This window comes from Talaromyces proteolyticus, assembly GCF_021365285.1.
Source record: "Talaromyces proteolyticus strain PMI_201 chromosome Unknown BGW36scaffold_6, whole genome shotgun sequence".
NCBI classification, from domain to species: Eukaryota; Fungi; Ascomycota; class Eurotiomycetes; order Eurotiales; family Trichocomaceae; genus Talaromyces; species Talaromyces proteolyticus.
The window spans coordinates 1208960-1235352 of NW_025764282.1; the positions used below are offsets into that span (position 1 = coordinate 1208960).

At 47.1% G+C, this 26393-nt stretch overlaps 7 protein-coding genes and 1 non-coding gene across 8 annotated transcripts; 5 read left to right on the forward strand and 3 right to left on the reverse strand.

Moving 5' to 3' along the window:
- Positions 1–261: 261 nt before the first annotated feature.
- On the forward strand, positions 262–1949 carry BGW36DRAFT_407492 (MFS sugar transporter-like protein; the record flags this gene model as incomplete). Its single annotated transcript, XM_046219043.1, has 1 exon — positions 262–1949. Exon 1 carries the CDS (start codon positions 360–362, stop codon positions 1947–1949), a length of 1590 nt encoding a protein of 529 aa, XP_046072186.1. The 5' UTR covers positions 262–359.
- A 906-nt stretch (positions 1950–2855) lies between these two features.
- On the reverse strand, positions 2856–2943 carry BGW36DRAFT_t37. The gene has a single exon. It is a non-coding gene; the product is annotated as a tRNA-Glu (tRNA).
- An 883-nt stretch (positions 2944–3826) lies between these two features.
- Positions 3827–9648, forward strand: BGW36DRAFT_427445 (putative heterokaryon incompatibility protein; the record flags this gene model as incomplete). Its single annotated transcript, XM_046220411.1, has 8 exons — positions 3827–4026; positions 4089–4902; positions 4952–6537; positions 6628–6906; positions 6955–7959; positions 8017–9007; positions 9071–9379; positions 9439–9648. The coding sequence occupies 8 exons, from the start codon at positions 3827–3829 to the stop codon at positions 9646–9648; spliced, it is 5394 nt and encodes a 1797-aa protein (XP_046072187.1).
- Positions 9649–10882: 1234 nt separating this feature from the next.
- Positions 10883–13077, reverse strand: BGW36DRAFT_378795 (uncharacterized protein). Its single transcript, XM_046216148.1, has 2 exons — positions 12672–13077; positions 10883–12615 (listed from the first exon to the last, which is right to left on the reverse strand). The coding sequence occupies exons 1-2, from the start codon at positions 12729–12731 to the stop codon at positions 11266–11268; spliced, it is 1410 nt and encodes a 469-aa protein (XP_046072188.1). The 5' UTR covers positions 12732–13077; the 3' UTR covers positions 10883–11265.
- A 1362-nt stretch (positions 13078–14439) lies between these two features.
- On the forward strand, positions 14440–15075 carry BGW36DRAFT_427447 (flavoprotein-like protein; the record flags this gene model as incomplete). The annotated part of the gene is made up of 1 exon (XM_046220412.1): positions 14440–15075. The coding sequence occupies one exon, from the start codon at positions 14440–14442 to the stop codon at positions 15073–15075; it is 636 nt and encodes a 211-aa protein (XP_046072189.1).
- A 1515-nt stretch (positions 15076–16590) lies between these two features.
- On the forward strand, positions 16591–21599 carry BGW36DRAFT_341522 (P-loop containing nucleoside triphosphate hydrolase protein). Its single transcript, XM_046213097.1, has 8 exons — positions 16591–16881; positions 16930–17711; positions 17768–19506; positions 19570–19880; positions 19954–20117; positions 20185–20234; positions 20321–20717; positions 20775–21599. Exons 1-8 carry the CDS (start codon positions 16687–16689, stop codon positions 21529–21531), a joined length of 4395 nt encoding a protein of 1464 aa, XP_046072190.1. The 5' UTR covers positions 16591–16686; the 3' UTR covers positions 21532–21599.
- Positions 21600–21629: 30 nt separating this feature from the next.
- Positions 21630–23039, forward strand: BGW36DRAFT_168637 (uncharacterized protein). The gene is made up of 2 exons (XM_046209631.1): positions 21630–22242; positions 22310–23039. Exons 1-2 carry the CDS (start codon positions 21778–21780, stop codon positions 22910–22912), a joined length of 1068 nt encoding a protein of 355 aa, XP_046072191.1. The 5' UTR covers positions 21630–21777; the 3' UTR covers positions 22913–23039.
- A 355-nt stretch (positions 23040–23394) lies between these two features.
- On the reverse strand, positions 23395–25144 carry BGW36DRAFT_378801 (uncharacterized protein). Its single transcript, XM_046216149.1, has 2 exons — positions 23584–25144; positions 23395–23531 (listed from the first exon to the last, which is right to left on the reverse strand). The coding sequence occupies exons 1-2, from the start codon at positions 24730–24732 to the stop codon at positions 23418–23420; spliced, it is 1263 nt and encodes a 420-aa protein (XP_046072192.1). The 5' UTR covers positions 24733–25144; the 3' UTR covers positions 23395–23417.
- Between the last annotated feature and the right edge of the window lie 1249 nt (positions 25145–26393).

Genomic DNA, 26393 nt, shown 5'->3' on the forward strand with positions numbered 1-26393 from the left:
AACTAGAATACCGTGTAAAGACGATTGGGTTCAACTACACTTCGCTACATACAAACCATCACGGGGACACGACAAAGAGCCGCTCATTCCCGAGGGTATACGGGATCCAGTAAACTTCTGGCCCTATTCTATACTTTTGGCATCAACTCCCTTTTAGATTAATATCTGATAACCGCCAATATTTTATGAGAAGGCCTATATATTGCCAGAATATGACTACTCTCTGTCTTCATCAAACGACTAACATTCTTTTGACACGTTGACTATTTCGTGCTTAGAGGGCGTATCTTTAACGCAGGGATAATTATTCATCTGACTCCTTCCCGATATTTCGCCATTGCTATCTTCTCCGGTACACCATGGCCATATCTAGCCATGACAAGGAAGCCAAAACTACTGATCATGTGGAGGCTCTCACTTTTGAACTCGATGCCATCGACACCTTGCGTGGCGTTGCTGCGCTAAAGGTAGCGGAACGCCTAGAACCTGTGCAAAAACTGAGCAAAGGTATGGTGCAGCTTTATGTTATCTGCGGCTTTATGTTCCTCGGGGCGAGTCTTGGGGGGTACGACGCAAGCCTCATGGGCAATCTAATGGCCATGCCCTTCTTCCAAGCTGAATTTGATGCCCAAATTCTCGGCGCAAAAACAGGGCTTATCTCCAGTATGTACTCAATCGGCGCTGTGAGTGCATTGCCTTTCGTCGGACCCTGTGGAGACACCTGGGGCCGTCGTCCAGGTATTGCTCTCGGTTGTGTCATTGTTATCATAGGCACCGTTATTCAAGGCACATCTCACCACCTCCCTCAGTATCTTGCCGGCCGTTTCTTCTTAGGCTTCGGTGGGACCGTCGCCTCGGTAGTTCCAGCTTACATAGTCGAGATCGCTCATCCAACATATCGTGGGGTCATAGGCGGTCTGTATAATTGCTGTTACTATGTCGGTTCGGTGCTCGCTGCTATTGTGCTTCGTGGTTGCGTCGGTTATCAGTCTAACCAGTCATGGCTCATCCCGACCTGGTTCCAAATGGCTCTGCCCTCTATCCTCCTAATATCCATTTTTTTCTTTCCTGAATCTCCACGATGGCAGTTTTCCCATGGGCAGGTTGAAAAGTGTCGTGCCTCTCTCATCAAATATCATGGTAACGGTGACTCTGAGAGTTTGTATGTCAAGTTACAACTGCGCGAGTTTGCAGAGGAGCTAGAGTTGAATGGTGCCGATAAACGGTGGTGGGATTACCGTACTCTGTTTAATTCCCGGGCCTCCCTTTATCGAGTTATCCTTTGCGCCGTCTCCGTGCCGGCATTCAGCCAGTGGACCGGTCAAGCAGGCGTATCTTATTTCCTCCCTGCTATGCTTAGCACCATGGGAGTCACTTCCACACTTGTAGTTCTTGACATCAACTTGGGACTCGCAGTCGCTTCAGGTATTGCAGCTTGTATCGGCGCCAGTTGTATGGACTTTTTTGGGCGACGGAAGACGCTCATCACATGTTGTCTGGTTCTTGTTGTAATGTGGGCTGGCATGCTTGCATGCACAGGTACGTTCAATGCCAGCGGCAGCGATTCATCTGCCCGAGCATCGATCGCTTTCATATTCCTGGTGGGAATTTCCTTCTCATTTGGTTATACTCCTCTTCAGCAGCTCTATGCTGTTGAGGTTCTGAGATACGAACAGCGCGCCAAGGGCATAGCGTTTGCTGCCATGATGATGAGTGGTGCTTCTCTGGTTAACCTGTTCGCTACACCAATAGCGCTCGAAAAGATTGCATGGAAGACCTACTATGTTTGGCTAGCTGCATGCGCTGCCCAAGCAATATACTATTACTTCTTCATGGTGGAGACAAAGGGTCATACTCTTGAAGAGATGAACTATATATTCAACCAGAAGAATCCAAAGAAGGCTTCTCTGGAGTATAAAGACAATATTATCGAGGGCACCAAAGGGTAGTGCAATTATATAGCAACAGCTCCGACGCCCTTGATCAAGTGATAATGCCGTTATGTGGTGTGAATATTTATTATTTCTCACTTAGCTACTTATTCCTCGACAGTTGACCTCTGTTTATTTTTCTATAACACAAATGGAAGTATTATCACTGCTACTCGATTTTATTAATAATATATCAAGGGCAGCATGCTTCTGTATGAAGTTTCCATAAAAGAGATGTAGAATATGTAACATCATTAAACGATTTCAGTTCCAAGGTGAGTGCAATGACCTGGTTAATTCTCGTATCTAATATAAGGTATTCCTCAGCGTCATCTGTCCCATGAGGTGAGAATTGAGAAACGATGCTTTGCTTTTGTTCCTGGATAGAAGCCCGTACTGGTCTCATCATAATGTTACCGGCTTCTACACCAGATTGTCCACCGTGGCTGTGACTACTCGACCGTCGTGTCGCCGTTTTCCAGAACTTGGAGAGTAGCGGATGCAATGGTGATGTAGCAGTCACGGTGATGAAGTTTTTCGCTTTTATTATACTCTATAAAGTTATAATGTCAATTGGATAACATTGTTGCTCATAATGGCTTGTGTTATATAAATCCTACTGGTAATAGTTGCTCTCAAAGTCTTATAATTTGGTAATGGGTCTTCAGTTTTATCAAGGTTTAAATTTGCTGTACTACTAGTAGTAATAGTAGTTCTCATTGACCTGTTAAAGCTGGCTTCCATACTATCACCGCTATGCAGGATTGAACTCTATTTCGGTGGTGTATATGAGTAGTAAGAGAGATACTCCCAAGGCTGCTAAATAACTAAGCTACCACTTATATCCTAAAATTAAGCCAAGAAGAAAAAGTTAATAAAATGATAAAAAAAAGAATAATTTAACGCAGATCTTGCAAAATAAAACTCCGATACGGGGAATCGAACCCCGATCTAATCTGTTAAATGGATCCCATTTGAAAGAGATTGATGCTAGCCGTTACACCATATCGGATTGTTTTTTGTGGTCCTTAAAGACATAGACTTACCAATAATAATATTGCCCCACATTTTAATTGAATTAAAATAGTTAAAATGACAATAATCACATGTGGTGGGGTTAAGTTTGCTCTATTAATGTAATTAAATATCTTTAATAGGTGTGGGTAGAAACATTGGGAACGGCCATGAGTAGTTGGATTGCACATAATGAGAAGCTAGATAGAGAAGAAAGTGCTATAAATGCTAAGTACTATGATGAGAATATAAACTATATATCGCTGGTAAGTAGTTGTAAAGCTGAGAAGGATAATATTGTATGTAACTATCTCAAAATTACTTGCTGCACGCACCAATGCAAAATGCGGCTAACCTGAGCAACCGCCGTTTTAACCTTAGTCGATCGTGAGCAGAGGCTGTGCGGCATGAACAACACCTTGGGCACGCTAGACAGGGGGTTGTTTCGAACCTCCTCGAAGCTGGCTGTTCTTGTCCAATCGCAAATGCTTTGAGCCATGGAGAGCCATGGAGACCACAAGGTGTTAGGCTTCGCACCTCCAGGACTTTCGGCCCGCCACCAGAGCGTCTCCAACTGCACACACAGTCCACTCGATGGCCACCTACTGCTGAAAATACCGTTTCCACACAGCTTCCCTGTGACAAATCGATGGAACTCCGCTGTGATTACTCCAGGTACAGGTGCTCTTGTAGGTTTCAGCCTTGCAGTTGCTGCAACGCCGTTCGGACCCCACGACGGTTTGAAATGACATGGCTGGAGACCGCTGAGTCTAGATGGGTGGTAGCATAACGCTTTATATTTCAGTTGCTTGTGTCTTCTTTGATTCCGTTCCTTTAATACCTTTTGTTTGCACGCTTATCACGTCCAAAGCTACGACGGTATGGATAAAAATTCAGATCCTGTGACGACCACAGAGGACGCACGCGCAGTCATTGAAGAGCTAGCGCGGCGCAAAGGGACCTTCACACATGCATTCAGGCGAGAAGCAAAAGAGGAGGCCAAAAATGGCCGCAAGGGTATGCTGCAAGCAATCGAAGGCAGCGAGGAGATTCGAGAAGACCTGGCAAAGGCATTGAAAATGTGAGAGCCCCTCCGTGGTCCCCTACGACGTTCTTTATGTAATGGAAATAACTCTCCCTTAGCATATCAACCGACCTATACGCGAGCCGCGCGCGGTTCCTGATGGAAGTCATACAGAATGCCGACGACAACAAGTATGCAGAGGGCGAGACGCCAACACTGTCCATCACCGTATCTCCCAAACATGTCAAGATCGAATGCAACGAGGAGGGCTTCTCCAGAGAGAACATTCAGGCGCTATGTCGGACGGGCCGGAGTTCCAAAAGACCTGGCCAAGGATACACGGGCGAAAAGGGCATCGGTTTCAAGTCCGTCTTCAAGCTCGCTAATCGGGCACACATACGCTCTCCCCCTTACTACTTTCAGCTGGATCAGACGAGAGAGCTTGGCATGATTACGCCGCAGTGGGACGAAGACTACTTTGACGACCACGAGGAAGAACATCAGACGACCATTGTCCTGGACCGCATCTGCGACCAGAAAACAGACTTTTCAACTGCGCTAAAAAAGGACGTTAAAGCAATCGACCCTGTCCTTATTCTTTTCCTGCGGCGCATAGAACGATTCCATCTCACGCTCTTCAAGTCCTTCTCGGATGATGAGCCGGCCATCTCAAAAAGTTTTCGGCGCCTCAACTGGACGCCCGATTCTGGCATTGTGTCGCTCAAAGACGAAGATGCCAACACGATGCGCCACTTGTACAAACACCGATTCACCACTGATATTGACGGGATAGAAACCCGACGACTAGGCATTACAGAGACCGACATTGTACTGGCCTTTCCGGTGGAGAAGAAATCGGGCACGTATATACCCTCGATACGGGACCAAAACCTTGCCTTTGCATATCTGCCTCTTGGAGACTTTGGGTTCAAGGTGCGGTACGTTATGATGGCTCGAACGCTCCTGCTAATGCTGTGTACAGTTTGTTATTCAGGCCGATTTCCTCACCACGTCGAATCGTCAATCGGTTGACGAAGATAACTATTGGAACAAAACCATTGCAGACGCGATTCCGCATGCCTTTGAGGCAGCTATCGACGAGTTCAACAACAATGGCGGGAACTCAGACTTGGACGAGCTAGCAAAAATGTGGCCGCTCTACCTCAGTCACAATACTAGCATCTCGAGCTCTTACTGGCGCAAAATAGCGAAGAGAATAAATAAGCGCCTCAGCAGAGCGTTCGTCATCAAGGACCGAACCGGCGGGGTCCAGGTGCCAAAAAATCTCATGTTCTTGGACTGGACGCACGATCGCAATGGTAAGCCGATGTTTGGGCAGATGTGCGACTATGTCTCCCCCTCTTATCCCGAGTCGGTCCGCGAGGCGCTCTTGTTGTTGGGTGTCACTGCCCCTGACTGGAAGTGGTTGTGCGACAAGCTTCAGGAGCTGCATGATAAAAACTTGCTTCACATTAGGATGCGAAGCAAAGAGTGGTGCTCGGATCTCGCCAAAGTAATTCTCGAGCCACAGGAACCCAGGGGCAACAGAAAGTATGCAAGAGACCTGAGAAGCTTTTCTCTGATCCCCCTGGCCGACGGCACCTGGCGGTGTCCCCCCTCTGAAGATGATCCAATCTACTTTCCGGCGAGCTTGGGGACGGTCATTCCACCTGGACTGCCATTGTCTCTGGTCGACGAAGAAGCTTGCGCTTGCCCCAAGAGGAGTAAGCTCTTTCGACTCCTTGGAGTAGAGGACTGTGACGTCCCAAACGTCGTCAAGCGGATCCTCGACTATCACGCCAAATTTAACTCAGCAATGCCTGATCATCTCATCGCCCAGCTAAAGTACCTCTACAAGATGCGAGAGCATCTGCTGCCCGGCGACATGGACAAGGTATACTTTGCCTGTTCCGCCAGCAAGCACCTCCAAAGGGGCACATCGTCATATGCCGATATTTCTGTTGATGGCGAGCTGCAACAGCTTTTCTCCGGTTCCAGCGACGCAAATTTTCTGGACGGCGACTACTTTGCAGAACTCGATCCTTTTGAAAGAGCCAAGCTTGCAGAGTGGTTGAGTGAGACAGCCAGCGTGGCGTTAGCCCCTCGCTTCATCTCAACTTTTTCCCATGGGCTGCACAGAGACTTTAAATGGCTGTTGGCTAATAAAAGTGACCAGGTCTTGGCTATCTTGCGTCAGCACTGGAGTCTTTATAACAAGTGCATGACTAAAAAGGCGAAAGACACACTAGCAAGCCATGAATTCATGTGCAAGTCGGGAGATCGTGCTGCTTTGCGCAAGACCTACATCCCTTTTCCCAAACTTGTAGAAACGACACAAGTGTTTGGTTACGCCGACGACTGCCATTTCCTGGTGTTGCCTAGCGGTGACCCAAAGGACTGGAAATTTTTATCCAGCTTGGGTGTCGGACTGGATGAGGGACTCGACTTTTATTTGTGGATACTCAACCAGAGCGGCTTCGGGGACCACATAGACGTTGACAAGTCAAAACTGCTTTACCTAGCGATCCAGTCGCGAGCTTTCTCGCCTATTGAGCAGCTGAAGGTCAAGTAAGTGTACACAGCTGTTTGAACGGTGGCCCTCGTTCCAGACGCTCAAACAACCCGGAGCCGACTGATAATGCTGACTGTCGCCAACAGGGAAGCGTTTGGTAATCATTTGGTCAATCTTCCGAACGGCAAGTATGAGTGCCTGGAAAGCTGTGTCTGGCAAGGACCCAAGGGATTCTCGTCCAAGCCTGCCTTACGCCCAGTCTACGGCCATGAACTGGATCGGCTTTTTCGAGAGATCTTGGAAGTCCCAAACGCGACGAGTGCCGAAGTTCAAGAATATCTTGAACAGCTTGGGCATGATAGGTCGACGACTATGGCAGATGTCACTGAACTCTATGTGTTTCTACAAAACCACTGCGCAGACACGTGAGTAGAGTGCAGAATGCTGGATGAAATGTTGCTGATCGAGAACAGGTTCAGCGTCGATGACCAAACCGCCTGCATTGCCGTGCCATCTTTACCGGGGTCTGCCCTCGAGTGGAAAACGCCGGCTCAGTGCGTGTGGGACGACGAGGAGTTTTCGCAGAATGAGCTCGAGCTAGAGAGTAAGACCGCCATTCGTCGCACCGTAGAGCAGCATGCACCGACAGCAAAAGCCTTCTTCACCGACGTTCTCAAACTCCCAAATGCTGGCATCCATGAACTGCTTGCCGATTTGTCATTGATGCAGAAAAAGAAGCGCGACGATCCGAAGCGAGTGCATTTGCTCTATGAGAGAATTGAGAGCTGCCGTCGCCGCTGGCCAGACACTATAAGGCATGTGTCCACACCTAGCGCGCGACAATTGGCTGACCGTTTCCATAGAAGAGCTTTCAGGAAGTCCCCCCTCGTGTTTCTTCGTGGTGTCAACGACCAAAGCGGCCGGTGGCTGTCACTCAAGGACTGTATCTGGACCCGGTCGGTTCTGCGGTACAAGCATGCCCTCATGCCTTCGTTGAATCAATATCGTGACCTGTTCCGGGATACGTTGGAAGTGCCGAATGCAACCATGGACATGCTGGTCACTGACTTGCTAGAATCACTAACGGACTACCCCATGGAAGACGAGGACGGTTACCAGTACGTAAAGGAGCTTCTGCAAGAGATTGCCCGCCTGCGGCAGAACAATAAGGAGCTAGAACGGCTGGACGACATAGAATGCTGGCCTTGCCACACGCCAAATTGCCCGCGTGACCTTTGCTCGATTGGAAGTTTCTACGTCAACGACCGGCAGGATCTGTTCGACATCTTCTCTGACAGTTATACCTTTCTCGACTTCGATTTTGACACCTCAAGAAGAGTTGCAGATTTGCTTCGTAATCGAGGCTGTGACTCGTTTCTGTCCGAGAACGTTTTTATAGACACGGAATCTTGTGAACCGCTTGAATACGATCATGACCTCACACAGGATTTTCGAAGCCGTGCAGATGCACTTGTAAAGTACGCAATTTCATCATCCGATTGGACACTATGCTTTTCATGCTTACGCTGGTATAGATATTTTGAGTACGTCAAGTGCGAGTCCTCTTATGAGCTTCGGACGCTTCTTGAAAACGTCGCGGTCTGGATGAGTGCAGACATTAAGACGCACTATACATTGGAAGGTAATACTGTGACGAAAAGCGAAGGAGGTTCCAGTGTAAAGGTCAGCCTTGGAGAAGATGAGACTGCCAAGCTGGAGATTTTCGTCTCAGCGAACAAGCATGCGCGCGATTGTGCGCTCATCACAGACATTCCAGAGCAGCTTGTAGCGGCACTGGAGCTTGAACCGGCCGATCTCCCAGATCTTCATCCCCTCCTGCGGGTGCCACTCGCCTCACTGAAGGCCTTGCTGATCAAAAAAGGCATCACTGGCGGGGACACTGCAGACGATAGCGAAGAGACTTTGGTGGCAGATTCAGTCAACGAAGACTCGCTGAGCCAAAGTGATGGCAGCTGTCATGATAGTGGTGACGACGCATCGACGATGTCTGCAAGCGGTGTTAGCTCGGATTCCGAAGGGTCAGCTATCGTACAGTGTACGCGTGCTTCAGCGAGGTCTGAGGCTGCAAATACGACTCTGCGACCACATATGCATCATCGACCTAGCTTTAGGCCGACCACGCCTCAGCTTCAGTCGCAGTATCATCTGAATTTACCTTCCGACGAGAGCCCTCGCGAGCGACCAGTCACGCCCCGTCCCACGGCCGCTGGTCTTTACAGCACAGATAATCGCAACCGGAACAGGGCATTGATTCAAGGCTTCGCCCTAAACGCGGACCCTGCATCCAGCTCTGGACGTGGGAGGTCCAGCGGCCAGTCTGGTGGCGGCGGTAGTGCCATCGACATGAGCACATTGAGGGAGGCCCTCGAGGCCGCTGAGCCTACTCTTGTGTCGACGCCGATTCAGGTCAATTCTAACCCGCGCCGATGGGCAGGGCCGATTCCAAATCGTAACGAGGAGGAAATGGCCCGTGATTTTGAAGTCGGCTTTTTGGGGGAACAATTTGTAAGCCCCTTAGACAGTCTGACTTGCCACATCTGGCCAGATCAGAAGCTGACTCTTGTCCAGGTATACACCTTGCTACACGATACGCTCGAGTTGCCCGACTTCACGGGCAAGGACAACTGGACCAGCTCGCTGCGCTCTCGTGCTGGCTTCTCGACCTTTGGCCGCGAAGTGTCGGATTTTACCTATGAGGACACGCAGGGCTCCCTAACCCGCCACTTTCTGCGGATGCAGCACCCGTACGCGACGCCAGAGTGGCTGTCCACGGCTTGCGACAATGGTAATGTGCCTCTGTACCGGCTAGAGGTCAAGAGCACAACCAGCCAAGATCCTACTACTACCTTTTATATGAGTGGACGTCAGTACGAGTTGGTAAGCTTTTTCAAGTCACACAGCAAGTTAGCAGACCTTTGGGCTAAAATATTGACTAGGCAAAGAAGCTGCGCGTCACTTCGGCGACGCCGTCAGAGGTCTACGTTGTTCTGCGCATCTCGGGCTTGGATGCATTGGAAGATGGAGCAGGACACCGGCCGCAGTGGAGAGTGTATTTGGATCCATACACGCTCAGCGAAGAGGGCGTACTGAACTTTTTTGCGCCGACGTATGCCGTCAGGGTTACTGCGTTGAACGGTTTTGCATGATTCGATCTATATCCTGAGAGACGGGACAATTGAGTCGATTTGAATGACCGCATCTGAGCGCACCCCCCCTTATTGGGGATTATTCAATCTACGTAACGAAGTGGTTGATCCGTTTGACAGCAGGGCTGTATTGCCGCAGTAAAGATAACCATTTAACGGCAAATATCATATGTAAGGCACAGAGCACTTCGCGTAAGCGAGACCAGCCGCTTCGAATGGGCGTATCAATTATGTGTAGTAGTCTACATAAGCCCTACATCTTTTATAGTTTAAATAAATGAATAAAATTACAAAGCATAAACAGGCACTTAAAATAAAAAACACCAAACATACAGCTACCAATAAGATGATATTATTAAAGCAACATGCCACAACTACCACAATAAATAATAATATTCATGCCTTATCAGTGCCACTACTACCAAAAATGGTGTCTCCTGACGACTTTTTTTAGTGGCCTTGACACCTAAAGGTACATTCAAGCTGAAAATTGGCTGTAATGACTGCTGCGACGTATATTACTGTAGTTGAGATGGCCTGGTAATATCTAACTCCAATACGATAGATATTCAATGTTTTGTTGTAATCTGGAACCCCTACTTTCTTAATGTACTTGTAGTTTGCTTTAAGTTTCTAAGTTTATAATTTAACATTTGTATAATTAGGATTATTAATATGTCAAATGTTAACTATATACTCGTGAGCTGCATACTTAATCTTCGATCATTCAAATCACTGATATATTTATGATATGGTATGCCCATCTTCTCTTCCAACAGGCCGGTCTAGAGCCATCGGAGGCGTCTCTCCTTGCTTCAGGAATATCTGTCATACTAATTTTCGACATTACAATTCCTGCTACGATATATGCTGATAAATAGGGCCTTCAACATATCATAATCTATGGCGGCGTTGGGCTTGGTATTACATTATTTCTGATTAGCAGTCTTTATATTAGTAAAAATGTTTAGAGCAATTTTGGCCCTAATCACTAGATAGTTGTTATATCAATATATCAATTTATCTCTTTTACTATAATCTACTATATATCATGGACTGCTAGGATCAAGATCTATGCCACTAAAATCTAATTTTAAATAGACATGCGTTGCAGCAACTAGTCTCGCTTACAATTGTAATTAGGCGACAAATTCTTAATAGCACTCACTACGCCTATTTCACTGGCTTAAAACAGTTTTAGCATTTACTTTATGTTCAAAAGATATCCTCTGTTAAATTTATTTATCTGTACAATATTTATTCCTGAAACAAGAGGCAACAATCTCTGTAATGTAACTGGTTGCTGGTGCCACCCAGAAAGAATATGGAGATGCTAATATAGATGTGTTACCTAGAACAAAAACTAAATATAGAAAATGCTCCGAAGCAAATCTAAATATGGGAAATGCTATGAAGCAAATACAGAATAGAAATTAATGATGACGGCATCGATTCCTAAGCCTTGGCCGGAAGTTAAAGCATTTGAAATCAGTGGTAGCTGAAGGCTCCGTCTATAGCTCTGGATTTCTCTTGGTTGATCCATCGATGTGTGGCACCCCAGCAACCGATGCAAGAACTTCACTCACCAAACATATGCGAGGCTCTTCAGGGATACAATTACTTTTCTGCGGCTTGCGGAATCAGCATGTCGGCTCCAATAAAGTGCAGACTCTCTATCGCGTACAGCCGCAGAGCCACCGGCACTAGTTCAGATGCACCTAGAATCGATAGCGGCCAGATAAGAATGTGACCGGATGCCACTATGCGGGGAGACTGAATCTGTGCCGGGAGACTCTGCCGGAACTGAGGTACAGTGGCACAAATCTCGGAGGCCATCATTTCAATAGTTTCTCTCGCAGTAGAACAGAGCAGTTCGTGTGTGGCACAGGGTGCTCCCATGCAAGCATACTTGTAGATGATCTCGTTAAGCATCAAACGGGTCATTCGGATGGTATTCCATAGCTCTATTATACGATGAGTTTGGTTAATGTGCCGTTTCCCTCCGTCTTTTGGAAGACACCTATCTTGCGTGCAGATAGAACTATAGCACCACTCAGGAGGCACCGATGACGCAAACAGGACCACGCTGTCATCTAAGTCCTTGGCAAGGCAATTGATTTCCTCCGGGTCAGTCAGCTCTCCATACCTGATTGCAGCTTGGAGATTTGTCAATCCCTCTATGGCAGTGGAAAATTGCAGTACATAATTGCTAATGTCAATAAAGCAGGCAACTGATTTATGCAACTCTAGGAACTCTGGTGGGATGCGAATTCGTTGCTGAACACAGCCGACATGGATATTCTTCCCGACCTGTTTGTAGAGCTCACCACCCAGTGCAGACCTAAACTGTTCTGGTTGGCGCAGTTGAAGCAGGGCGACAGCGCCTTTCATGTGCTTCAGCCAACTGTCGCACGAAAAAGGCTCCTCTTGTGTAATATTCTCAAAAAGGCTCAAAAGTAAGACAGAAATGAGCGTGCCATCTTTTACAGCTTCTTGCCGGGATTGGACTGCATGATTCGTCTCCTGGAGGGCGCGTATGTACTTTGTTCTGGCAGCCGTCATCAGCCCGCGAGATCTCCTCTCCTGCGACAAGCTGGCAAGCGCTACGGCTTCGAGGGAGGTTAATAATGGATCGCGCACAACGACTCTCTCACATAGCTGAGCGAGATATTCGAAATTACCGCCCATTATGTATGACGACAAGAAGAAGGACTGTGCATAGCTCTCGATGGGTAGGTCGAGCACCGTGTCCCTGTGCAGTTGCAGTGTTTTTACCAAGGTTCCTAGAGAAGAAGAATATCGGCCCGAGCTCTGGGAAGACCTGGACAGCAGCCGGGATGTTTTCAATGCCCTTTGCCGGACCTTTTTAGTTTCATCGTGAAATAAGAGATCAACGATATTCCGATAACCGGGGCACACAGACGATGCGTTGATACACTGAGTGCATGCCGGCCTGCGTTGATCACACTACTCTGAGTTTAGTGAATATGTTCTCCGATACAGTGGAATCGACATATGCGTACTCTCATCCTCCGAAGACGACAGCGCTCACAGTGTCTGGATGGCTTTCCACAGAACACCATGGCCGAGGAAAATATATCGATGTTGAAGCGTACGACCCACAATCCTCATAGGAATGGAAAGAGGCAAAACACAATAGAAGAAAATTAAGGAAATATGCCGTGCTGCTGGACTAACCTGATTGCCGTCATCCGAGTTGGAGCGGCGTTGTCTCCCTTTTCCGCTTTGCTCCCTTCACCGCCTTGGATGAATTAGTTTGTTTAATTGGATTAGACGACTGATAAGCTTTGTAACCAGGTAGGCAGCGTTGCTCTTGAAAAGGCTAACCGACCCTTCATAAATTTCGGGCCGGGCGCAGCGCGACCCCCTCAGCTCAACGATAATCGGCCACTCGAAGCAAATCCAATCGTGCACAATTTGAAGCTATTCGCGCGTATATAAGTAAAAAATATTAAATAAAAAGCGATAGGTTCAATTTCTAGCTATTATTTTTCGCCCTAGATAAACGTTGACGAAGTTGTTTCATGACCAAATCCCATTTCTTCTTCAACGTTTGTAGTCTCTTCCTCTATACGCTTTATACGAGATAATTCCAAAGAGGATTGGATTCCTCTTCAGCAATATGATTTCTTGAAGATAATTTTCGAAGATTTTGAGCATGTTGTGCAGCCATACTTTCGTCCAATTGCCGCTGCAATTGTCCGAGTAAATGCGCTTGAGAAATTGCACCCTGTTGAAGCTCTTTTACTATCTTTGATATGCTGGAGTATAGAGGTCATGTCGATCTAATTCTTGCGCTCTTTTTTCAAATTAATCTGCAGTTGTTGGTGTAGTAAATGGCGAAGAAATAGGCTGTCGGAGGTTACTTACCTCTCCTATTCGGCTCCATCAAGCTCCGAGAGCGGTATTACAGGATCCCTTTGCAATTGATTCGAAGTCTTTCATCCTGTTACCGAGTTTATCCACCTCGTGTGGGAATTATGCTCATTGTATAAAAGCGTAGGATCAGTAACGTAGCTGGGTAGTTTTGGCGCTATGCCTAGTGTCGCGTGCATTCGACCATGACGAAGGTTAAGGATCCAACTCTAATTTTGGCGCTATGCCTATTACCGTGGTGCATTTCGACGCTAACTTAACCATCGGGAGTTTGTTCTAGACTCTTATCATTGTGTCAGGCTACAATTTCCTATAAACCGACCTGATCGATACATTGGTTTTTCTAATTCTAGATGCTAAATAAGCAGACGAGGGGATAATACTAAATGTCTTGCCGTTTCTACACGCTGTGCGTTCGATGTGTCGATCCACCTTGCATAGATCTCTGTAGCTTGTTCGAGTTATTCATGATTGTCAGGAAGCTCAATTAATTACTAGATGTCGCCAAGCTGGGCGAGATCCAAAGTTCATGGGACCTAGTTCATATGCCACGAATCAAGGAGCTATAAAGTCTAATACCTAGTCAAATGTGGCGGTTTAAGCTCGAACCACTACGCTCACAATTGCGCACAATCGTATTCCGTTGGCTATCGGCGGCCGTGCTGACGCGACGAGCGTGACTTTCTAATACATAATTATTAATTGATTAGCAATCATGTTTTTTGGTGGTGGTTGTAGAGGTGGGTTCTCTTTGTGTAAGTATATGAATCAGGCAAGGCACTGTATGGAAGTATCGTTAGAAGGGAAAACACATCCAAGGACATTCTCTTCCACGCCCATTCTCAGTTCCTATTTAAAATTACTCTTTCATTCAGAAAACAGAACACCAAAAATATGACCGAACCCAAGACGTCTGGGAAGATTGCTATTATCACCACTAGCACCCGCACTCCACGGGTTGGCCCAAAGGTCTCAGCTTTCATTCACGAGATGCTGCTTATGGAGTACCAACAGCATCAACCGGCCCTCTCCTTGACTCTAGTAGATGTGGCCGAATTCAAGCTTCCATTATTCGATGAACCGGTCTTACCGGCCTTGGTGCCAGCGCAAGCGTCATTCATATACGAGCACAGCAAGAAATGGAGTACCGAAATCGCCCAATATGACGGCTACGTGTTTGTGATTCCTGAATACAACCATGGAATGTCGGGGTCGACTAAAAATGCCGTCGATTATCTCTTCCATGAGTGGGTCGGGAAGCCTGTTCTCATCGTCTCCTATGGGACCATGGGCGGAGCGAACGCATCTAAGCAATTCAAGGACGTCCTCCAAGGCATGAGACTGAAAGTGTGCGCTACGTCGCCCACTCTGCCTTTCAAAGGTGGCATAGTTGATCGGACTGAGGGCTTCGCGGCCGGAAAATCGGGCATTCTGGGAGAAGCTACTCGTGGGGAGTGGGAGGAGAACAAGAAGGAGGAGATCTTGAAGGGTTTCGGGGAACTGCTAAATCTCCTTTCTCGCCAAAACTGACGAAAATACTTATTCCATACTAGTAATTTTTCGTCTTTTGTTCCTGGTAGTCAATGTTTTTTTTTGCAGAGATGGAAATCCATTGCAATAGGTAGCTGGTTCAAACAGACAAGATTAGAAACTGTGATTTAAGTTATTGCCTTAGGCTATCTACTGTTGTATAATGTATTTGCATCTCTACTTTCTCTTATTTCTCACCAGTGGTACGCCGCTCTGAAAGCTCGAATCTACTCAAGATGGTTGTACGATGGCGAATACATGTACGCTCGTCCCGCGCATTTCTGCGAAACGGGTTGAATCTGGCCTCGTCTGAATATCGGCCAGAATTTCCTTTAGGGTCGTAGAAGGTAAATTACAACTTTAGTCAAAGTTGTGTCTCCTCATTGTATTATTCTATTCTCGTTATGCATTCTATTTCGCTTAAAGATGTATTCGGTTTTATATATATAGTATGTAGCTCTTTCGCTATTAGCTAACTAGTCAATAGATATTTGCAGCTTGTTAATTCGATATATTCCGTAATGCTGTTAGAGTGACGAATAGTTTCTTCGATCAAACTGTATTTTCGAAGAAATATTTCAAGGATTGATATTAATTAACACCCCCCCCTTCCTTTTCAGGAATCAAGTTTGATTAATTTTCGATATATATATATCGGAAATATAGGTGTGGTAAGTAATATGCTGTTGAGTTTGCTTTGGATCATATTCCACTTAATTTTATACAGCAACTTGAAAGAAAGGAATTATTGGGTATTATACGGAAATTAAGTAAAGACTTTTTGAACAAAAACAATTCAGTACATATGTAGAAGACTGACCCTAGTGGTGACAATGGATGTGATCTTTCGTTTCTTTTCAATGTCGCTATTTATAGTAAGTGCAAGGCGTGCAATAAAGAATTGAATGAGACTTTAAACTTAAAGGCAAAGCTCTAAGATTTTCCGTGGGGCTCATGGTATTATACAAAGCCGTTTTCAATGTTATATATATTATATAGGATTAGTTTTTCTATTGATTAGTCTACATGTAACTATATCTAGGTCGCTTATCTTAGCATCCAGTCGTTTAATATCAGCAATATATGGGGATTATTAGAACAGTGTACAGATATTGATTGTGGTAAGAAGTAGATTATACTGATCAAAAGGCCTTTGTTTGTATTTCTAGGTTTATCTAGCTGTGTCAAAATAGTGGCGAAAGTCTAGGCGTCGTGGTCTATAACAGAATTCGTTATCTCGGAATTAAATCTCGGAATTTCGGTGTTGGTTTGGAATGGATTTTCGTTGGTTCGGAGTTCAATGTTGAATTTCATCTTATCAACAATCCTTAGTTGCACCACTCAATATTAGTGCAAACATACTGTATATCCGATAGTATATCGGACCAATCTTTCTGTTAAATTAGCTCCGAATGGCGTCTTCTTCGCCGCCAATGAGCAGCGGCCGACCCACTCTGAAGCTAACTAGCCCATTCTATGATGGATGATTCGAGGTTGCATTCAAGGTTGCCTAAACACGACTACGCTCTCAAAAGAGAACGGAGACTCTGTTTGCTCCAGCAACAGGAACTCAACTCGAGAGCAAGCTGTTAACGTGTGCAGGTGTCCGAAATGCCGTTCACTACGGGAGAGGGGAACCTGCTCCAGCTGAACCAACAGAACTTCGACTTCAACATACAATTCGAGCAGCTGTTCTTCTCTATCATACCGTCTGTTTTGTTCATCCTAACATCGTTATGGCGGACGCTTTCCCAGGCACGGAAGCCTACCGTGGTGAATGCTCCGGTTTTCCAGCTCATCAAATTGGTACGATCTGATCTACTAGGCACAGAACTGCTGATTAATTAGCCACAGGGCGTTATCACCGCATATGTCGGACTTGAGCTTTCGCTTCTTATTTTGGTTGCGGTCGGGTCTTTCCAAGTAACCAACATGTTTATAGCTTCATCGGTCCTCAATCTTGTGTCTGCACTATTCATGATACTGCTGAGTACCGTTGACCACCGTAGAAGCCCGAGGCCGTCCGTGTTGCTAAACAGCTATTTGTTTCTGACTCTACTCTTGGACGTGGCTCAGGCAAGAACACTGTTTCTGTCATCTGATAACAAGCCTGAACTCTCATACAGCAGCATATTCAGTGCTGCCATCGCTTTGAAGACTGGAATATTAATATTGGAAGCCCAACAAAAATCTAAATGGCTAAACTGGGACGAAAAGGAACATAGCCCAGAGGAGACGAGTAGCATCTTCTCTCTTGGCGTTTTTCTATGGCTGAATAAGATGTTCTTAAGAGGATACAGGAAAATTCTGACCCTCAAGGATCTTTATCCCCTTGATAGCTCCTTCAACTCCCAATCACTTCACGACGAATTCTCCAAGAACATGGATTATTCTAAATTAAAGGGCGACAAATATGGCCTTGTTAAAGTACTCGCACGCACGCTAAAAGTCCCTCTTTTGCTTCCCATACCCCCACGCCTAGCACTTCTTGCGTTCACATTTTGCCAACCACTTTTTATTGAAAAATTGCTGGATTACCTATCCCAGCCCAACCTCGATCCGAATATCGGTTACGGGTTTATCGGCGCTAGCATCCTGATTTACTCTGGAATTGCTATCTCCACGGCCTTTTACTGGTATGTAAAAATGCAACCTAATCGCCAGTAAGACCGCTACTTATACACAAATATAGGTACTTCCACCACCGGACACGTACTATGGCAAGATCTATATTAGTCACCGAAACATTCATCAAAGCTACAAAATCCCGTATCGGAACTGGGGATGACAGCGCCGCACTGACTTTAATGAGCACGGATATGGAGCGAATCCAAATGGGCTTCAGGGCAATGCATGACATTTGGGCGAGCATAATCCAGGCTGCCCTGGCTGGATGGATGCTCTACGAACGGCTTGGCATAGTCTTCGTCGCACCCATGGGAGTTGTTGTACTTTGTTTCGCAGGCCTGGCTATCCTTATAAAATACACCGGTGACTCGCAGAGGGCCTGGATGGCAGGGGTCCAAAAGCGTGTTGGACTGACGGCTACGGTTATAGCCAGTATGAAGAGCTTGAAGATATCTGGCCTCTCTTCTGCCGTCAGCAACTTCGTTCAAAGGCTCCGCGTCGAAGAGCTAGCGGCTGGTGCTCAATTCCGCAAAATAGTTATTATTGCGGCGCTCCTTGGCTTTACTCCGCAGACGATCGGTCCACCGTTAACCTTTGCATTTACTCAACGAACACTGGATGCGTCGAGGATGTTCACTAGTCTTTCTTTCCTTACGCTTTTGACCAACCCGCTGTCGCAGATCTTCCAAACCATCCCCCAATTCATCGCCGGATTGACATGTTTAAGCCGAATCCAGGCCTTCTTGGAGTGCGAGACTCACAATGATTTCCGGCAAGTTCTTGCTGATATGAGGCACAATGCAGAAAAAGCCCAGCTGCTCACCGCAATTCCATCTGATTCAGAATCAGACACGGCGGACCCTATTGTCATTGAGAGCGGAAATTTTGGTTGGGAAGCAGACAAGTTCGTCTTAAGAAACGTGAGTACTCGTGTGTCCAAATCATCGTTAACTATGGTCGTTGGATCTGTTGGCTCAGGCAAATCTACGCTCTGCAAGGCACTGCTTGGAGAGATCCCATTCAGCCAAGGCAGCGTAGTATTAAGCACTAGGTTGCCCCATGTTGGATTCTGTGACCAAACAGCATTCCTCTGGAACGGTTCGATTAGAGACAATATTGTTGGATTCTCTCTATTCAATAATGAAAGGTATAATGAAGTCATCCAGGCCACATCTCTAGACTTCGACTTTGCCACGCTCCCACAGGGAGATCGATCGAATGTCGGATCTGATGGAATTGCCTTGTCCGGGGGCCAGAAACAACGCGTTTCTCTCGCACGAGCTCTGTATTTACATTCTGATTTGCTAGTATTGGATGATATCTTCAGTGGTTTGGATGTGGACACTGAAGAGCAGGTTTTTCAACAAGTTTTCGGACCAGACGGGCTGCTGAAACGACGACGCTCTACGGTCGTTTTGTGCACTCATAGTATCAGGCATCTACCCGCGGCAGATCACATAATAGCGCTCGGAAATGGCACGGTTTTCGAACAAGGAAGCTTTGAGCAACTGATGGCCAGTCAGGGATATGTTCAGAGTCTGGGGTTGAGTGGCTTTTCCGACAGCGATACTGCATCCGAGAAAACGATATCTTCTCAAAAGATCGCACAAGAATCAAACCCACTACAGCTAGATACAGCGACAACTAATAATTCTTCTCGTACGCAAAATTTGGATACCTCGCGACAGGTTGGCGATAAAACGGTATACAAACATTATTTTAAGAGCATGGGACTCTTCTTAGCCGCATGTAGCTTCTTCTTCGCTGCTCTTTGGGGCTTTTTCACGAACTTTCCAACAATCTGTGAGTTATCTTTCCTGTACTCGAGAATTTCCCAGGGATTATTCGCTAACTCTACTTATCTAGGGCTTACATACTGGACTGATGATGTCTATTTGGAACATCCGCGGCACTCCTGGGCATACTACGCAGGGATATACGCATTGCTTCAAATATCCGGTATGATATCGCTGCTTCTCCTTGGAATCGCGATCTTCATTGTCTCTGTAAAACGAGCAGGCGCTCGTCTCCACCAGGATGCCTTGCGAACCCTTATTCGAGCACCACTAAGTTTCTTCACCAATACGGATACCGGTGTTATTACAAATCTATTTTCGCAAGATTTGAACCTTATAGACACAGAGTTGCCAGATGCAACCTTGAATACTCTCTTTAGTGTAAGTTCCATTCACATTGCTATTTTCTTTGAAACATAAGGAAGGCTCCAGGAGTCTGACCCGGTAGTTGTAGCTCGCTCAAGCAGTCGGACAAGCGGCTGTTATGCTTACTTCGTCGGTGTATTTGGCTATCAGCTATCCGCTCCTTGGTATCTTATTATATGTCGTGCAAAGGTTCTACCTACGGACTTCCAGACAGCTACGACTGCTAGATCTTGAGGCTAAAAGTCCTTTATAGTAAGTTTTACTCTACCACCGTCATATAATAGACGGCAGTTATGTTCTATTCTAACCTGCATCTTAGTACGCATTTCCTCGACACTGTGAAAGGAATTACAACTTTGAGAGCATTCGGTTAGTAGCGTGTGAAACTACAACGATATCTAATCAAAAGATTGTTGTATTCAAGACTTATATTGTTGCTGAAAGTTGAGATATAGGTTTTATTCCTAACGACGTCGAGAAAAATACTCGCCTAATAGATTCCAGTCAAAGGCCCGCGTATCTCCTCCTCATGATCCAATCGTGGTTGAACCTCGTTCTCGACCTGGTCGTCATGGTGATGGCAGTGGTTCTGACTACTCTTGCTGTTCGGCTTCACTCCAACTCTGCTTTCGCTGGTGCCTCCTTATTCAGTCTAATGAGTTTCGGGGAAAATCTTTCAGGCATTGTCATATTCTACACGAAACTGGAAACATCTATCGGGGCGGTGGCTAGATTGAAGATGTTCAACGAGAACGTCAAGCCGGAGAATAGAGACGAAGAGGATATGATTCCTCCCGAACAGTGGCCCCAGAGTGGCCTGGTAGAGTTGAAAGGTGTATCCGCGAGATATGAGTAAGACAAATATATATTTCAACATTCGTCTCTACGGTACTAACCCCCAATCTACAGAGCCACAGACCAAACCGACATCGCACCCAACCTAGCCCTCCACAACATTAACCTCAAAATCAGCCCGGGCGAGAAAGTCGCTATCTGTGGCCGCACCGGCAGCGGCAAGTCCAGTCTTATCGCCCTGCTCCTTAAGCTCCTCGATCCAACCCCCGAAACCACAGGGAATGCAATGATTGATAACATGCCACTCCATCGCATCGACCGGCCAGCACTCCGTCAGCGCATAATTTCCGTACCCCAGGAAGCCGTCTTCTTGCCTGATGGGTCCAGCTTCCAGACAAATTTAGACCCATCCGAGGTCTCAACGGCCGAAGAATGCCAGGGTGTGCTTGCAGCCGTCGGCCTGTGGAGTTTCGTTCAGGAACGCGGTGGGCTCAATGCAGGAATGAGCGCGGGAACACTCAGCAGTGGCCAGCGACAACTCATGTCCCTCGGCCGCGCGCTGCTAAGACGGTATGCGCGAGCGCGGAATATGGGGCTAGGAGGCGGTGGTTCAGACCGCGGGATATTGTTGTTAGACGAGGTGAGCTCGAGTGTCGACCACGAGACGGAGCGTGTTATGCAGGAGATTATCAAGGCGGAGTTCAGGGACTACACCGTCATCGCGGTTAGTCATAGGCTAGACATGATTATGGACTTTGATAAAGTCGTTGTCATGGACAAAGGTGAGATTGTGGAGGTTGGAAACCCGGCGGTATTGGCTGGGGAGCCGGGGACGAGATTTGGAGATTTAGTGAGGACGGGGGCGAAGTAGACTGCCACTGCTTCCTTATAGACCTGATTTAACGTCTATATATACTTACAAATCAAACATATAATTTTAACAACTATATCTAGATCGAACCTAGCCCACCGTAAGTTAAGAAGAGACTTAGGGTTTGGCGGCCCGCCCCAGGACCCGTAGCCCCAGCCGCAGGACCCACGGAAGATATCTATTGACCTGCAACTGCTAACTCAAGACATTCTCACTTCCAACGCAGCACACCCTCCCATTTCCCTAATGGCATCATCCCTTCTTTCAGGTATTTACCATCTATACGACCTCTTTCAAGCCATCCGAGGCGCCAACCCCACCTTCCTCACCCCCCACCATGTCCCTGGCACAGATCTAACAGGCAAATGGATCATAATCTCCGGCTCCAACAGCGGCATCGGCCTCGAAGCCGCCAAGTCCTTCGCTACATGGGGCGCCAACCTGATCCTCGCATGCCGCGAGCCAGCATCATGGGAACTGCATCCTACTGCTGCCGTGCAAGAATGCAAATTCCTAGCTGACGCGCACGGTCATTCGCGGTCGGTAATCGAGTGGTGGGAGATCGACATGGCGGATCTCGCCAGCGTAGAGGCATTTTGCCGACGGTGGCTCGATAGTGGGCGGGGTTTGGACGTGCTCTGTAATAATGCCGGCGTGGTGTCGACGTCAAAGACCCATATGACCAGGGACGGGTTCCAGTTGGTTCACCAGGTCCGCTGCCATCTTGCAAGTAATGATACATTGTAGCACACATCAATTGATGTCTCACTGGGCTTAGGTTAACTTTCTATCTCATGTACTCTTGACTCTTCGCCTGCTTCCCTCTCTAGCCCGTAGCCCCGAGCCGCGGGTTATATGCACAACGTCATGCGTGCACCACCTTGGCGAGCTTGACTTGGAGCACTTCAATTGCGGGCCCGACATGCACGGTGGCGATTACGGCAACAACAAGCTATACTTCCAAATGTGGGTTTCTGAGCTTCAGTCGCGATTTCTTAAACATCGCGAGTACATGCATATTACGATCAATGGGGTGCATCCGGGGTACGTAGTCACTGGGATCTGGAAGAGCGTCAACGAGGCGGAGGATACGTCAGGGCGATGGCTGAAGACTCTTTCGCGGTATATCGGGATTACGGCGCAGCAGGGTAGTCTGGCGATTACGCATGCGGCTACAAGTCCGGAGTTGGGGCCGGATCCGAAAACGCAGAGTGTTGGTGTGGTTGGGGGAGGTGGTGGTGGGAGATACATTAATCGGATATGGGAAGCGGCGCCAAAGTTTTACTGTCACGATTTGCAGGCGAGGAAGAGGCTGTGGGTGAAATTAGATGAGGAGTTGCAGCTTCGAGAGAAAGGTCTTTTGACGATTCTCGGTCTTTGATAGACCGCTTCCATAAAAGTGGAAGAATTGTCAAATAATCAACCAGTAAACAGGGTGAAGCGGAGTTGCGTTAAAGTGAAGTCATGTCATTATGTCATCATATCAACACAAATTGTACCTCAATCAAAACAACAGAATAACAAAAAATATAAAAAGATAACTATCCAAGAAAAAAAAGTCTGTGCTATCCCAAAAAGCCGAAATAATCAGAAAACCCGCCCTCGTATAGCCTTCAATTTCAACGAGCCTAAGAATGTTGCCTCTGAAACCAGGACTCTCGAAGAATAAACTAACTCTAAGTGAAAATCCAGGCTTTGCCAGCAGGGCTCTTTTTCCTGACGAGATACATCTTGTCTCTCTTGCGATCGTTGACTTTCAATTCCGTGAGCGTTGTCGAAGTCTCAGTGACGAGTCTACCCTCACGAATACGTTTAGTGTGTGCAAACAACTCTTCTTGGAATTCTTCGGAGACGTATTGCTTGATAATAATGAAGTTGGGGTCGCGCTAAAGCTGGATTAGTATGTATAATAGCAGAAATGAAGGGAAACTTACATTATCCCAGTCCCAAGGCAGGCGATATGCTTCAAGTGTTTGAGGCAGCAAATACTTCTTATGTACCTAGATAGGTTTATTATTAGTGGACATCTTTAGTCAAAGACGAATCACTTACTTTGATATATGTAGTTTTCTCCCGTCCTGGATCCAAAATCACGAGACCACTTTCACCATGCTTCTTTTTCTCGTCCTCGTCCTTCTTCTTCAGCCTCTTTTCAATTTCTTCCTCGGTGAGTCCGAAATCGGCCTTGAGTCTTTCGCGGAATTCGTCATCCTTTTTCTTCTTCTCTTCAATTTCTCTCATCCGCTTAGCTTCCTCGTTCCGCTTCCACTTTTCGATAGCTTGGGCTTCGAGTTTCATCATTTCTTTCTTGCGTTCCTCTTCTTCAAGTGCTTTGCGGGCCTCCTCATCTCTCAGTTCTTTCTTTATACGTTCCTTTTCGGCCTTGATCGCTTCACGCTTCTCGATTTCTTTCAAATGCGCCTCATGCGCAAGGCGCTTCGCCTCTTCCTCCTCGGCCGCCCTGCGCTCTGCTTCCTCCAACCTTTTGATCTTTGCTCGCTGGTCTGCAAGACGCTGTTCTTCTTCATTTCGTTTCAATTTCTCCAGTCGTTCCAGCTTGCGCAATTTGTCAGCAAGGTCGTCCTCATATATGACCTCGTCATAACGATGACGAGAATGAGATTCTCGTCGATCCTCACGATGTCGTTCCTTGGATTTACCAAGCTGTCGTTCTAGTCGATCGATTTCCTGCTTCTGCTTTGCAATTTCTAGATCCTGGCGGATGTCATTTTTGGCCAAAATGCGCTGGTCCACCAGTAACTCCCAGTCACGCTGCTGCTGGATGGGAGAGGGTGTCCGGGGCGCAGAAACGTTACTGACAGCCCTCAGTCGACGATGAGGGCGAATAATTTCAATTTCATCATCCTCTTCGATAAATTTATCGTGACGGTCATGGCGGTCGTGGCGTTCATGGCGATCATGACGATCGCGTGACTCTTGTCTGTTGCGGACATCGTTATGGACATCAACTATCACCATGGGATCTTCACGGGGGCGGCGGCGGTTTCCAGTGGACGCCGACCGCCGGACGGTGGAGATGACGTTAGGACTAAGATAACTGTTTGAATCGGGGCTTATGCGTCGACGAGAGCGCGAGAAGGAATGGCGCTTGATGCGATGACGGCCAGGGCTGCGATACGACTCGTCTGTTTCGGAATACTCCGACTCGGACTCACTGTCGTCCAGGAGGTAGCGAGGCATGGCGGCAGCTTTACTTGGACAGAGTACGCTTCGTTCGCTTAGAGATCTGGTACTCAGAAATACGAGGCTGGCCTGGCAGTGTGTAGTGTGGGTATCAAGATCAGGTGGACGTGAGAAGTCTTGAAAAGCATCAAACAACGAACGCAAATGGGGATAGAAATATGCGGGCAAAAGATGAGACGAAGTACCAGACGGGGGTAGAAGAGAGAAAAGGAGAAGAAGAGAAGAAAGAGAAGGAGATGTTCAGCTGAATCGGTGGCGGGGGAGGCCGGCTCGTATTGGAGAGAAGAGCGGGGTGCCTCAGGCCGTCTGTTAGGGCAGCTGCGTACGCCACCTGCCCGGCCTGACCAGTTGCCATTTATATCATTTGGGCCATTCATTCTTGATTTCTTGTTGTTGTAAGTACTGTTCCACTCGGGCCTCGAATGGACCCCTCTTCCTCACATAACCCAGTACGATTATGATTATAATATTATTTTGATTGTTGTTTGTGTTGCTGGCTCTGGCTCGGGCGGGCCCGTGCCGACCCTCCTACCGACATTTCTTGCCTTCCAGCCGCCCTGATGGGGTCCCATACTTTGTATGGGACCACACAATATTTGCTGTTTCAGCTGGATGCGCTTTTCTGCCGACGTCACTCTCCTGCCGCTGTGCATGTACATGTACATGTACATACATGTATCTAGTACCTACCTGTACTCCACCACTGGGTCTTGTTCTCCCGACCCACACGCTATTTCCACTTTAATGGGAGCAACACTGGCTACGCTACAGGCTTAACGAGAGGCTACTAACGTCCTTGAAATCTAGAACAGGGAGGCATATCTAGACCTGGTCAGCTGACAGCTCGATCATCATCTGTCATCTGTCAGTCTTGTCAGTCTTCTTCCTTGTGTCGTATCGGTATGGATTTGCGGCTCTGTCGGGCTTTGCGGTGATGTCACCAGGACCCGCTCGTATGTTGCAATCAAGGATGTGAGTCTTGCGACGGCTATTAATATTAGTATGATTATGGATAATCCATGTCTCTTATATCTCGGTACTGTATGTATCGTCATCGTCCCTTCTCGAATTTCTATGGTGCAAAGATTATGATTGTTACTGCTGACTATCGTTGATTGGGCCGCCATCTCCGCCTGACAAGTCGGTGTGACGCCATCAGGGACACCAATCATGTTTGCGATAACCACACCATTAGACGCATCCGATCTCGCCGCAAGTCATGGTTCTCTTCGAATGCACAGTGTATTAGAGCGTGACTATCAGCTTGGTTGGCGTGCCACAACATATCGAGACCACTCTACACTGTTGGTAGCGGCCCGATTGGACGGCACCTGAAACTGCAGCCGCGCGCCTATTTGTTTTATCGCCCAACTACGCATAGTAATATACTAATGTGGGTAATCATCTACGAACCTGGCGGCCCTCCAGGATGCAGCTAATAGCCTGCTTCGGACAGTTCTGTTTCAGCATCGTAATCGTGGGAAAGCTGGTTGGGCATGGCTACGCGAGTTGTATTGCGCTAAGGGGATTTGGCGCCGACCTACCTGCGATGTCTTAACTATTCACATCTTCTATCGACTTATCATGGATTAATATTAGAACATAAGACTCGAAATACAGTGGGGCGTATCTTTGGGCCGTTGTAGGAATTGAGGTTG

What these genes read in the sequence shown, in the direction of transcription:
- BGW36DRAFT_378795 (XM_046216148.1), bottom strand. Translation starts at nt 12,731, where the DNA reads ATGGTGTTCTGTGGAAAGCCATCCAGACACTGTGAGCGCTGTCGTCTT. An exon ending in GTCGTCTTCGGAGGATGAGA is followed by an intron (nt 12,616 to 12,671) that starts GTACGCATATGT and finishes AACTCAGAGTAG; the next exon opens with TGTGATCAACGCAGGCCGGC.
- BGW36DRAFT_341522 (XM_046213097.1), top strand. Translation starts at nt 16,687, where the DNA reads ATGCCGTTCACTACGGGAGAGGGGAACCTGCTCCAGCTGAACCAACAG. An exon ending in ATCTCCACGGCCTTTTACTG is followed by an intron (nt 17,712 to 17,767) that starts GTATGTAAAAAT and finishes ACACAAATATAG; the next exon opens with GTACTTCCACCACCGGACAC. An exon ending in GGTGTATCCGCGAGATATGA is followed by an intron (nt 20,718 to 20,774) that starts GTAAGACAAATA and finishes CCCAATCTACAG; the next exon opens with AGCCACAGACCAAACCGACA.
- BGW36DRAFT_168637 (XM_046209631.1), top strand. Translation starts at nt 21,778, where the DNA reads ATGGCATCATCCCTTCTTTCAGGTATTTACCATCTATACGACCTCTTT. An exon ending in GGTTCCAGTTGGTTCACCAG is followed by an intron (nt 22,243 to 22,309) that starts GTCCGCTGCCAT and finishes CACTGGGCTTAG; the next exon opens with GTTAACTTTCTATCTCATGT.
- BGW36DRAFT_378801 (XM_046216149.1), bottom strand. Translation starts at nt 24,732, where the DNA reads ATGCCTCGCTACCTCCTGGACGACAGTGAGTCCGAGTCGGAGTATTCC. An exon ending in AGAAAACTACATATATCAAA is followed by an intron (nt 23,532 to 23,583) that starts GTAAGTGATTCG and finishes AAACCTATCTAG; the next exon opens with GTACATAAGAAGTATTTGCT.